Genomic DNA, 14,103 nt, shown 5'->3' on the forward strand with positions numbered 1-14,103 from the left:
AAACCATTCTATGATAAATTCCTGTTCTTTCATAAACTTAAACCTCTAACTGAAATTTTAATAAATGGAAAAAATTGTTTTGACTTTCCATGTTTGCTGGGTAGCATTGCAATTTCAGTGACACCAGGAGTTTCTAGTTCGTTTGAAACCCATGCTAAATCCCTCTGTTATCAGCGGGGGCGTCCTGAGGCTCATTTTATTGGGGGGGCGATCTTTATAAGTTTTACGGAATCACTACCTGATATATATGTTGAATTTTCTCCAAAATTCAAGAATTTTCCTAAATTTCAGCTTATTTTGCAGATTTTCTGCAAAAATTTTTGCCTTCGGCAAAAATTTTACCGAATGCCAAAAAAGTTGGGCGAGGAGGGCGGCAAACAAGTCCCCCCAACCCCCCCCCCCTCGGGCCGCCCCTGGTTATCAGTAATAAGACATAATTCTTGTTTTACGCAAATTTATTGATCTTGATTTATAAAAAAAAATCAGTTTGAGTAGTAGGAGTCTGAGCACTAGAAGGAATTAGCTTTTTTCGTTAGTTTAGCAGTAGAAGTCCCTGAGCAGTAAAAGGAATTAACTTTTTTTTCATTATTTGAGTAGTAGGAGTCCCTGAACACTAGAGGGAATTAACTATTTTTCGTTATTTGAGCAGCAAGAGTCCCTTATCAGTAAAAGGAATTAACTTATTTTGTTATTTGAGCAGCAGGAGTCCCTGAGCACTAGAAAAATTAACTTTTTTCGTTATTTGAGCAGCAGGAATCCTGAGCACTAGAAGGAATTATCTTTTTTTTGTTATTTTCTGGTTCTTTACCCTTTTCTGCCAAGTTGTCCTAGCCTAGTGGTTAGCACGCTAGACTTAAAACCCTTTGACAGGTATAGAAAAATTTTGAAGCTGTCAGTAGCAGAATTTGGAACAATTCCAAAAGCTGTCAAATCTGCCAAAAAGTTTCACTGGACCATGAAAACTGCCAAGTAGCACGGCTACCCCATTTTCCCACGGTGGCCCTTTGACCGTGAGTACAGGGGTTCGAGTCTTGGTGTCGCTGGTTATTTGGTTTGGAAATGGGGTGAGTGGTGTGATCCTGTAAGCTCAGCCAGAGTCGAGCCAGTTCTAAATGGGTAGCTGGAGAAACCTGATGAAGGTAAATAGGAAGGGTGTGCGAAAGCACAGGATGGGTGGCTCCCCATTGCACTTCCTGGATGAAGACCACGAATTTGAGATCAACATCGCTGGCAGGGACTGTAAAGTCTAATGTCGTATTCTTTACTCTTTTTGTACTCTTTTCACTGTATTGCCTATATTTTTTGTACATGTTGCGTGTTTTTGAAAGTTCTTGGCAACTTATTTCCACTTCTACAACAAAGTCCTCCACATAGTCCTATCCATAATTTACACTTTTATGCTAAAAAGGACAAAAAAAAGAAAGGTAAAAAGCCCTTTCAAATTAAAAATCGTTTACGTCTTCCTCAGACTCATTCAAATTACAATCTTCCTCGGGCAATATTTTCAAGTAAACATTGTCCTGTGTAAATACGTCTTTAAAATCGCTAGGAACGCTATTCCATTCTATTTGGCTATATTCGTCATAAATAGGAAGGGATTCATATTGTCTGTTTACAAAACAGAGTTCTCCAAGGGTGACTAGATTTGACCTGAAAGTAAAAAATAATAATAAATAAACAAGTAATAGGCTACGTATATATATATGGTCTATATTTATTCTGTTAAATTAGAAGCTCAACTATTCTAGCAAGAAATGTGAAATTTTTAGAGATTAACTTTGGAACCATGTAAACAAATATGGACTCATCAATTCAAGCAAAGATGGAAACGGGACGTGCCGATAACAAGAGCGCAAGGACTGAATATTTGAACTAGTTACTGGAAGGGGCTAAAAGCCCCTGTAATCGTGTAAAGGGGACAAAACAGCCGGACACTAGGGTATATGAGAGTAACGTCACTGATGTAAAGAGCACCATCTAGTAGTGTTAGTATTGTCACAAACTTAGAAAGGGAAACTACCTTGCGGGTGCTTGTGATGTCGATAGAATCTAGGATGATGATTTGAGAGGGAGTTTCCAAGAACAGTTGGATATGAAGTTTGACAGTTTAGAACTTGACAATATAGGAAAATGATACCGTTATAATGTTAGTTGACTATAAAACAGACCTCATCGAGGTCTCTAGAGACAGAGTTGTTAATTAAAATCAGTAGTATTTGTTATGTATTTTTTTCTCTGGTTGTCATTCAGCTTTTAGGTTTTTGTTGTTTTAATAAATTTCTCTTGCTCTCTCTCTCTCTATATATTTTTAGAAAAATAGTTTGTGAAGTAGCAGATGATGTCTTAGGGAGGAGAGTTATGGACGTAGCTAGGTAGAAGACAGAGGAGGCTTGTACAAGAACTTTATGACTAATTTTACGAGATAAAAAGGAAATTAAAGAAGGAGGAACCAAAGAAGGCATAAAAACATGAATTTAGGAAATGTGAAATGGAGCCAATGAATAAAATTGCCAAAGATCTGGAAGATGCCACCAGATGGTATGATAGAATGGTATTCTATTGACATATTAAGAAATTGAAAGGAAGCAGTCACTCTTGATTTGTCCCAGTTAAAAATACGAATGCAAAATAATACGAAAAATATGAACTAGTGATAAAGAGAGTGCACAAAAAATTCGAGAATGGGCGAAAACCGTCATAAAGTTATAGGAAATGATGTAGGAAAGAATAATTTTTTTGGACAATTTTGAAGTGATGGATGATTTTTTTTCTGTAACGGAAAATTAGGGGGAGTGTTATAAGAATAGAAAAATAATAAGGCAAAAGGGGCTAACACCAAATTAAACGAGTTTTTAAAATATGGTAGATGCAAATCTAGAGGTAGATTACGGAAGATTACGAAGATGATCTTTGACATGGTGGAAGTATCTAGTAATTTTAGGAAAACTTCAATTAAATCCAGTGATAAGAAAGGCATTAAAAGTGAATTTGGTAATTTCAGAGACATTAGCTTGATGTTTCTAGAAAGTAAATTACTAGACTATGGAATAACGTAAATAAGGTTTTTTAAAGAAGAGTGTATTTTCAGGAAGGGGACACCAGACTTTTATTCTTATATTAGTAATCGAGATCTGTCTGGATCATCAAACCATTACCTTTACTTATCATGAGTAACCACTTGAATTAAACTGATAAAAGAGCTTTGGTGAATGTTCTATCCTTCAAAGGTATTACCTAATAAGTGCATCAAAGTAGTAGGTGGTATGTATGAGAATGACATTGCAACGGTTAAGGTTTTAAGCCAGATTAATATTTGGCTTGGCGTAGAATTAGGAATTAAGCAGGGCTGTGTCCTTATCCCTATATATAAATACTATTTTGATTGACTCATCCCTAAGGAACACGACAACACTATGGAGAATAAGATGTAAAGAGAGGTAAAAATCTCTAGACTTCGACTATGTAGACGATCGGACTGTTGAGAGTGCAGTGTACAAAAATGAGTTTGAAAATTGTAGTTACGAAGAATAAGGTCGGTTGGACTACAAATACAAGTGAATGAAAAGATGATTTTAGGTAACGAGGAAATCGGCCAAGTGGATAGCATCACTTACCAGGGTAGTATTATTGGCAGAGATGGACGATATCATGAAGATGTATAAAGTAGAATGGCCAAGGCAATGGGTGTCTTTTTACAGTTGAAATTTTTTTAGAAGGATAGGAAGTTAAGTCATCGAATTCAGATTAGAATATTTGAAGCTACAATGATGATAGTGGTCAAGTATGTTTTGAATCGTGGGTGCTTCGTAAGACGGAGGAGAATTAGTTCGATGTTTTCCAAAGGAATCGCCAAAAATAATTTTAGGTGCTAATTTCATTACAGATAAAATGTCACCCTCACCCATGTCAAACTTAAAACTCGAAGATTGATTCGGAAAGAAGACCTCGGTCTTAAATCATTTTCTGGTCTTAGTTTCTAAAATTTATTTTTGGCAACTCCTTAGGAGTTTCAAAATTGATCTTAGTTTCTAAATTGGTCTTAGTTTCTAAAATTTATTTTTGGCAACTCCTTTGGAGTTTCCAAAATTGATCTTAGTTTCTAAAATTTATTTTTGGCAACTCCTTTGGAGTTTCCAAAATTGATCTTAGTTTCTAAATTGGTCTTAGTTTCTAAAATTTTTCGATGTCATGGTATCCCTGTATCAATTAAAAGTATTGTTAATAGTATGCTTAAACTTAAGTCTAAATTGAGTGACAGCCAGATTCTCAGCTTGTTTCATGCATTCAGCAAAGCAAAAGTAATAAACATTCATCTGCACTCTGGCTTGTTGCGAAAAAAACACTCTTGCACAGTAGGTTAAAAGGATCTTGACACAGACAAGACAGTTAAGGTAAAAATATATAAAGAACAATTGGCTTTGCTCCACTCACGTTCCAGACGCCATTTTTATTAGTGAGTCATGTTTCTATTACCACGGATCAGCGGTTAATGTATAGCGTTTGTTGCGTTTTTCTTAATATATTTTGTTCAGGCCAGTTTTTTTCCGTTGATAAAAGCATCCAGATGTGAAGCGGAAATATCCGGACTTTCGCATATTAAAAAGTTTTCTTTTTTCATTCTGCAGTGTCTTATTAAGAAATTTTACATGTTATTAATATATTTAATTAATATATTAACATATTATCAATTGTAAATGGAAAGGCAGTATGGTCTAAAAATCATTTATCTTCCCATCGACCAAAAAACGTTAAAAAATCCGTATAAAAATCCCATCCCATCATTTACCATCTCAGCCCAGGGGCATGCGTGGGGGGGGGGGAGGCTGTGAGCCCCGCACCCTCCCAAAAATTCCTATCTTTTCCCGACTTTTTGGGCAATTTTTATTGAAATTATTAAAGAAAATTTGTTTTTTTTGTTATTATTAGCTCCCACGCCCGAAACAAAATCATTACGTACTTGGCTTGCTCAATCACATGTCGTCTCCCGCAGCCATATCAACACAGTTCCACCCTTGTTAAAACGCAAAGAGCGACCGGGGATAAAGGAATGAGTAAAAGAAGAAGAAAAGTTTTTTGTTTTTAGAAGTTCTAAGTTTACTATCATTAAAGGTTTATATCATTTAAAGTTATAAATTTATTTTAATAGTGCGTTCGAACATGCCTTGTCTGACTTATGTGCTTAACATTAACCTCCCTGTATTAGCAAATACTTATCCGGCAGCTTGTTTACTTAAATGCTGTCTACAACGAAGGAAAAACAACATTGATTACGTATACTCTTCCCTGTCAACATAGCTTATCTACAAATCTCTTCATGTTTATCAAATTTCACAGTCCCTTCTTGTTCTTTATATACAATTTCATACTTTTTTTTCCCAATTTGACTAGATTGATATTTCTTTTTAATATTTGACGCTACGTATCTTCACTTATCTTGCATTTTCCGGGGTTAGCAAGTGTAACTGTCAAATTTGTGTTTTGACGTCATTTACGTCTCGTGAAATGCTTAATATAAGTAACCGGACTTGTCGGATAAGTAATTTTGCTATGGTCGAAGTCACTATAAAAGAGAAGTTAGACATGATTATGTTGCATCAGGTAACACAAATAAAATTAGTTTTTCCAAAATATAATGTGTTGATCCCCCCTTGGAATTGTTTGATTTTAAATTTATTAAATTTTAAATAGATGAGTTGTTCAATCAATATTTCCACATCAATGGTTTTTGATGTCCTTATCACTCCTATCGGAAAAAAAGAAGATGCGATAAAGATGATTTTTTTTTAATCCTAGGTGAACACAGATTTTTATCCAAGCCTCATATTCATCCAACTCTCACGCCTGGTAAATTCTATTAATTTTTGCTGATAATAAGATTTTGGCCCACACAAGAGAGGATTCGTAGGCTAAAAGACAATATAAGTTAATTTACTACTACCACTACTAACAACTCACTGTGGCACTAAGCCACATGCATGCTCCTCCTCCATCCCAATCAACCCAACCTCTTTACCCCCTCCCAAGAAGTTCAAATTTCCCTTAAATCTTTTCTTAAGGCATCCTCTCACCCCGTTCGGGACAAAACTACTTTTCGGTTAGCCCTAGACGGTTGCCCAACAAGGAGGATAAAGTTAATTTGCACCCATCTTTTCTCCTTAAGTCAGGTTAAGTTCATGCAAACCGACACGTGCGCAGACTGTTTTGGAGAAGAAGTACATTTGGGGAAGAAGAAAAATGTTTTAGGTAACATAATAACAAAATGCGACTAATTCGGACGTTGTACGAAAACATCAAAATACATCAAGACACGTGAAATTTCACCGGAGTAAATAGGATTTCAACATCTAAACTATAGGGGCAAAGATTCTTTCATCATAGGTAGCGCAATAGTGCTACCTAAGTAAAGAGTGATGTCGGCACAATGTATTATTTTTATTATTATTATTTTTTTGATCAATGCAGTTGGTATAGAAGGAGTTGTCGTGACAACTTCAAAAGGGGCTCATTCGATTTTAAATTGCAAGTTCTAGTTCCCTTTCTAATAGTCGAAAGTGATTGGAGGGCAACCAGCCACCCCACGCCTATCATTTCCCCAAACACATCCAATCCAAATTTTGATAGCCATTTTGTTCAGCGTAGTTGAAAGGTCCAGAAATTATGTTTTTGAGAATAATAACCCCCCCAAAGTGCTCAGGGCAAAGGTTGTAAGTTATGCCTTGGGGGGCATATAAGGTTTTTATGGAAAGGGTGGTCGCATAAACTTCGGAGTAGGCTCATTGGATTGGAAATCAGAAGTTATAGTGTCCTTTTTCAGATTAATAGTGATCGGCGGGCAACTAGCTCCCCCCCTTACTGTCTATTTTCCCCAAACGCATCCAATAGTAATTTTAAGACACCATCTCTTCAAAACAGTCAAAAGATCATATAACAAAACTTTTATGTTGGAGCCCCCCCCCTCCCCCAGAGTCTGGGGGTAAAGGTTGTAAGTTAGGTCCCTGGGAAATATAAGCTTTTTATGGAAGAGGTGGTTCTGTGAACTTTAGAGGAGGCTCATTTGATTGGAAATTTAAAGTTCAAGTTCCTTTTTAAGACTCAAAAGCGATGGAGGACAACTAGACCCCCTGACTGATACCCTTTTTTCCCCGAACGCATCCGATCAAAATAGTGAGATTGTCATTTTGTTCGCAAGAGTCCAAAGAGCATATAACAATGCCTTCAGGGTGGACATAAGCCTTCCAGAGCGCGAGGGCGAGGGTTGTAAGTGATACCCTCGGCATATGAGGTTTTTGTGGAACGGATGACCGTATAAATTTCGGATCGGATGGGGCTCATTTGATTGGAAATTGGAAGATTTAGTGCCATTTTCAAGAAATAAAAGCGAATGGAGGGCAACCACCCCTCCACCACAATCCTATCATTCCCCAAAACACATCCGATCCAAATTTTAAGAGAACTATTTTGTTCAGCATTGTTGAAGGGTCCAGTAACTATATGTTTGAGGATGACAACCTCCCCACAGTCCTCAGGTTAAGGGCTGTAAGTTACACAATTCATTCTTTGTTTACATATAGTATATATTATTGAGAAAGTTATGCATGTTGGAATTATATTTTCCAAAAATACGAAGGGAATTAAGGTGAGCCTTTCAGAAAATGTTGAGGAGACTGTTGAACTAAATCAAAACACGTTATGTGTATACGGATTGTCAAAAGGGCGTAACTCACGAATGACTGGGTATAATAATTTGGAACTTTCAGGAAATAATAAGGAAGATGATCAAAAAGGGAATATTTGCATGCTACCACTACTTCTACTGTTTTCGCACTGCACCATTTACAAGATTGAGGGGATTTTTGAACTAAATTATAAGACGATATGTACATGCACATCGCCTAAAGAGCGCGTCTAAAGGATTGATTTAGTTATAAGTTAGAACTTTCAGAAAATACTAAAAGGGTAAAATCAATTGACCAAAGGGCAATATGTGCACGCTACTACTAATACTACTATCACTGCTACTTTTATTACTACTACTACTACTTCAACAACCACTTCTATTGCAACTACTTGTAAAGGCAATATGTTAATACTGCTGCTGCTATTAGTGTTACCGCTATTACTATTAATATTACTACTAGTAATACAAATACGAACACTATGACTACTAATACAACTATGCCTAAGGGTATGAAGGTGAAATTCTCAAGGAATTTTTTTTTTTTGGGGGGGGGGAGGAGGGAGGTGAATTTAATCACAACACGCTGTCTGTGAGCAGGTTGTCAAAAGGGCATAACAGCAATATCTTGCAAACGATTTAGTGTGTGAAGTTGAAACTAACTGGGATTGTTGGGGGGGGGGGATGTCGAACTGACCAAAAGATAAATTTGCATCCTATTACTGCCTCTATTCATACTACTACTACTGCTACTATTATCATCACTTCGTCTACTACTACTACTGCCGCTAAAGCGAAGGCTACTACTATCAATTCTATTGCTACTACTACTACTGCTGCTACTAAAACTAAGGGTAATAAGGCGAAAAATTTCGAAAATATTGAAACTGTATAGAACTGAATTAGAACACCCTCTACCCACACAGGTTGCTAAAAGAACGTATTAAATCCGCTTTAGAAACGGTCGATGGTATTAAGTTTAAACTTTCAGCGTATTTTTAAGTGGATGTTGAAGAAACCAAAGGTACTATGCACATACTGCTACTAATCCTACTACAACTATTGCTACTACGCAAACTAAGAGTGTTAAGGTGAAGTTTTCAAGGAATATTTAGGCAAAAGTTGAACTAAATCACAAATTTATACTGCCATTTATAAGAGTCAGAGAAGGTATGGGGGTTGTCAGCAATATTCATGTTAATTTTTGGTCCCTTTGACTTTTTTTTGGTAATTTATAGCAATTTCTGTTCGTTTCATGTATTTATTAATGGTGATTTGTGTCAGTTTTACACTTGGAAGAAAATATGACTTTATTTCTGCTCATTTTTGGTTTAATGGAGCTGTTTACTTTTCCTTTAAATACTTGTTTTCTGGAAAGTTTTTTAAACTGATCATTTATTTAGATTACATGATCGGATATCATTATTTATTACCACTACATTTCACAGTTTAACAAAAAAAAAAAGAAAAAAAGAAAAAAAAGCGTGATGTGGACAAAAATAAGCGAAAACAAAAGCAGATATTTCGGCAAGGACCTCAGTGCTAAAAAAAAAACATTTTGAAGTGAACTGTAACAATGCAGACGAAAGACCGGATCAAATAAACAAAAAACCAAGCCAGAACAAATGAAGCTACTACTACTAACAATTCACCGCAGCACCAAGCCGCCTCAGGCCGACACAGCTACGCACGTTCCTTCTGCATCCCAATCTATTAAAAGCCTTCATATTTACACCCTCCCAGGGAGTTCCTATTTCCTTTAAATCTTTCCTTACGACATCCTCCCACCACAATCAAGGACGACCTGCTTTTCCCTTTGCCCTAGACGGTTGGCCGACAAGGACAATCTCTGAAAGGCTATTCGAAAATTAGACTGGGCAAGAATTCTCTGCTTATAAATTAGCTTAGCTTGCCTATTGATCTCATTTTTATTAATGCGGTGAAATAATCTTGATTTAAAATGAGAAAGAATATAATTCGATTCTCTTAATGCTAACTTGTTGTAAATTTGGTTTACAGAAATATTTCCAGTATCTCTATTTAAAGCAAGATCTCTATGCAATTTTTTATGCTTCAACTGGTTCCCTACAAGATTGTGGTAAACCATTTACTATAAATTAAAATATTATTTGATAATATATAAAAATATTATGCGATTCTCTCAGCATTAAGTTATTGTAAATTGTTGGGTTTATAGAAATATCTAAAGTATCTCTATGTACAGCAAGGTTCCTATCTATATATTTTTTAGAATTTCAATTGGCTCCCTAAAAGGTTGTGGTAAACCATGTACTATAGATTAAAATATTATTTGATAATACTTAAGAATATTATTCGATTCTCTTAAAATTGGGTTTCAAGAAATTACCGAATTATCCAAAGGAAGAAGAAATCTCATATTCAAAATTCAACTCAGAATTATTTATTATATTTTAAATTATTTATATACTACTTCTTTGTAGATATGAATATTCTTTTTAGTTCATACATGACGATCTAAAAGATTAATTTGTAAATAAATCACAAAGAATATCCGTAATTATAGTAAATTACCTTCAATTAAAATTTCGTTTGCGATACTTTTTTTCATCCTTCAGATATGTCGGTGATTTGCTTAACGGTTAAGACATCCTCGATAGAGATAAAAAAGAGAATTAATTTTTTTCTATCTAAAGAATAGATAGAAAAAAGTAAATTGGGTTTATTTAAATATCTCCAGTATCTCAATTGAAAGCTAGGTTTGTATTTTTTAAATTTTAATTGCCTCCCTAAGGGATTGTGGCAAACCATTTACTGTGGAAATCAGAATTTCCTCGTCAAAAGAACTAAATGATCAGGATGTTCAAAAGGATGGAAGGGCAAGGCAGAACCAAAATCATCATATTATCATATCTTAGCGATTTATTTATTGAAAGCAAGTGTTCATGTAGTCGTTCCCCCAGCTGTTGACATGTTCTGCCAATGTGATTCATGGTTTCTTCCGCTTTGTCACAGTTAAAAGGCTAGTTTTTTTTCTTCTAGCACTGAGGACGGTTTGGCAATGACGGCTTTGGGTTTTCGCTTTTTTGTGTGCACTGGCTGAAAATCACCCTCATTTCCTCGATTATTTTCAATTGTATTTTTTCGTTTTTTGGTGAAACATCTTGTACAGCCAGTGCGGTCTCAGAACATATTTTACATTTCATTGTGGCTTTATTAGAGTTTACACCATTTATGGCAGCCTTTAGATTTTCCCTGAGAACAGCACGTGACAATATGTTTTCGGCGGCTGAGTCGAAATCTTTCAACACAGCCGGAAACTATCTTGGTGCCAAAACTGGCGACAAAAACGGGTAGATAGCGAAACATAAAGAAAGAAAAAACGATGCAAAAATGGGGTTTTTTATAGGCCAAATGAAAGTACTGAAAAAAAAACACAATAAAGCGAATATTTCGAGAGGACAAACGCCTCTCTTCTTCAGCGCGAAACGAAATAATGTATCCAAAAATAAACGCGGAAAGTCAATGTGAAAAGAACCAAAAAACCAAATACCTAACAACCATAAAAGCGAGTTATTCGCCAATGTCCGCGATTTGCAAAAAATCCAAAACATTATGAACTGCCATCGACGGATACTAGCGAACAACTGAGAGAGAAAAGAAAACAAGATGTCAAAACTGGAGATTTAAACGCACTACGTCGAGGAAATGATAAACTGAAAAATATTTTCGGCAACTGAGTCAAAATATTTCTAAAGAGCCGGAAAACCACCAAGATGTCAAAACTGGAGATTTAAACGCACTACGTCGAGGAAACGATAAAGTGAAAAATATTTTCGGCAACTGAGTCAAAATATTTCAACACAGCCGGAAAACAATAATGATGCAAGAGCAGACAACAAAAAGAAAAGAATCTGAGAGAAATCACTCAAACGTTCTTTTTTGCTCGTAAATCTAGAATAAATAACTCAAGGAAAACTTTAAATGCTAAAAAGTTTGAAGGATGTGGCAGTTGTAAGAATATAAAAAAATTCGAACCAAGGGTAAGGGTAACAAGTTACAACTTACAATATTCTTCCCTTATCTACACCTTTATCTATTTCCAGTAGGTAGTTAAGAATTTCAGAAACCCGGACGAAAATGGTCAGACCTCGGTCCATTCGGTTTTCCCATATTACACTGCTGATCTTGAATCTTGCGTTATCCAATATTATCTGAAAAAAATTATGATTTTGAATTGACAAGCAAGGAACCAATGATTTGTCAAAACTAATGGGAGAGACAACAAATTTTGGAGCAAGCAAAACATTTAGATTGAATCGCAAAAAATGAAAAAAAAAAACGAAAAAACTTGAGAAACAGGAAATGCCCCTCTCCCCACCAAAAAATCACGGAAAAAAAAACAAACAAAAAACTATGATAAATTAACAATGATTTATTCTTACTCTCAGACACTAGCTCTCAGGGGGCTAAAGGGACTAGAGCCATGTCTCCTACAGTAAGTATTTAATTATCCCCCCCACTAACAAGGAAGGAACCTAAAATTTTCTTAAGCTAATGGGAGATAAAATAAACAGACTATTGAGTAAGCGTAAAATTTGAGATAGCAGAAGTATTTTGTCAGATCTCCGAAAGCCTTTTTTTCAGTGCAGAACACAAAAACACCAAAAGACGGAGAATTTAAAACTGAAAAAAAAGAAAAAAAAGAAACAGGAAAAAATAAAAAGAAGCGGAAAACGAAGAGGAAAAGACAGAGAAAAGCAGAAGCAACAAAAAACAAGCAATAAGAAACTAATAGTAACTTGTTCTTATTCCCACGCACTAGCTTCAAAAAGCCAGAAGGAATAGAGCCATGGTTTCTAAAGATAACTCCTTTACCACTTAGTTTTCATTATTGCATACCGTTCGTTGGGATTTCTTGCATTTAAACATCTTTTCATTCTTTATGTGATAAAACAATACTTATACTTTACGTATACCCAAGGCCGTATCCCCCTCTCACCAAAACATTTGTCCAATTCTTAAAAACGTAAAAATTGAATATAAACCAATTTTTGCGTTTTTAAAGTTTTTTGTACCCCCTTCGAAAAAAAAAATCCTGGATACGTTCTTACATATACCAGGACGGATCCACCAGATTACAAGTTGCTAACAACCAATTTGTTCCTAGAGACCTTGATAAGGCTTGTTTCACGGTTTACGCAATTAGGTTAGGTTTACCAAGGGTTTACCCAAAATTACCTTCTAATTCTGCAAGTGGAATCAATCCATCGAAAATAGGACGGCAAGGCAAAAGTGCAGCCTTAAAATCTTGGGGGGGAGGGGTTATCCAAAAACAGGCATTTTCAACGAAAATTTAAAATAAAAATCAAAATTCTTCGAGGAGGGGAGGGGGTTTAACAAATCTTCTCATCTTACAAGAAGGAAAACTACTGTTACAAGCGTCCATCTTTTATAATAATAAAAAAATAATGCCCTTAATCTGAACACTGATTCATCGATCATAAGTTATATATTTGAAATTTAACCGTTGGTAAAATCGGCAAATAGCGAAAGGGATAGATAATTAGTGATATAGTCGTGCGTAACTTGGTATTGCCCACAAATATGCCATTAATACTACCCGGGCATTATTCTTAGAAATCCAGGACTCATACATTTAAAAGTTCAGAACTTAGTTAAAATAAATTTAAGTCAAAATAGCAGCCTAGCAGATTTTCCGTCGATTAAAACTAAACTTAGCCGATGTCAATTTTTTGAATATATTCTATCGAACCCATTTGAAGGGTGTTTGAGTTAGCAGCACGTAAATGATTTTAGTTCGTCAATAATGGAGGTTTCCGCAAAATAATTTACCAAATATTTAATAATTATATCTTAATAATTATTTAATAACTAGCAATATAATTTACCTGATCCTGGGTTCTGGTCTCCCTATACACAGGATAAGAGTAGTGTGCCACAACTTCGTATTTGTTCCATTTATCCTGAGGGGTTCTACTCACCTCTTCGTGAATTACTGGAAGCACAAAAGATTATATTAATACACAAAAGCACTAAAATGAAGACTCTACATTTGGTTCCAGAGGGGCAGTCTAGTCTAGGGGCAGGAATTGGGTGGTTGGCAATTCATTTCACCATTTTCCTTATATTTACAGGGGCTTAATAAAATACAAAATCACAAATATTAAATCTATGAATTTAAGTGAAAGAAATTTAACAATTAATGATTCTCTAACCTTCTTGTTTTTTTTTTTTGGGGGGGGGGGAGGAGTGTAAGGAATTATGGGCCCTAAATATGAATTCCCAAAATGACTACAACCCCGAGGGACAAGCCAGTAGATACCTATCTTATACTCCTGTCGCTCACCCCTGCTGCCACCTACAACTTTTTTGCACCCCAAATATGGGCATAGAGTCCCTAGAGAGAACACGTGGTTAATGGGGTC

General features: G+C 35.6%; 1 protein-coding gene across 2 annotated transcripts in view; it reads right to left on the reverse strand.

The window, feature by feature from the left end:
• Nucleotides 1-409: 409 nt before the first annotated feature.
• Nucleotides 410-14,103, reverse strand: part of Hen1 (Hen1 methyltransferase) — an 82,451-nt gene continuing 68,757 nt past the window's right edge. For both annotated transcript variants that reach the window (XM_089100935.1, XM_089100936.1), the window contains exons 7-9: nt 13,567-13,673; nt 11,723-11,868; nt 410-1,650 (exon numbers count right to left, since the gene is read on the reverse strand). In XM_089100935.1, the coding sequence (XP_088957061.1) occupies nt 1,443-1,650; nt 11,723-11,868; nt 13,567-13,673 (461 nt within the window). In that variant the 3' untranslated portion in view covers nt 410-1,442. The remainder of the gene's footprint in view (nt 1,651-11,722; nt 11,869-13,566; nt 13,674-14,103) is intronic.

The sequence above is a fragment of the Artemia sp. Qi Xiang Cuo genome, chromosome 15 (genome assembly GCF_049724085.1).
Source record: "Artemia sp. Qi Xiang Cuo chromosome 15, ASM4972408v1, whole genome shotgun sequence".
Lineage (NCBI taxonomy): Eukaryota > Metazoa > Arthropoda > Branchiopoda > Anostraca > Artemiidae > Artemia > Artemia sp. Qi Xiang Cuo.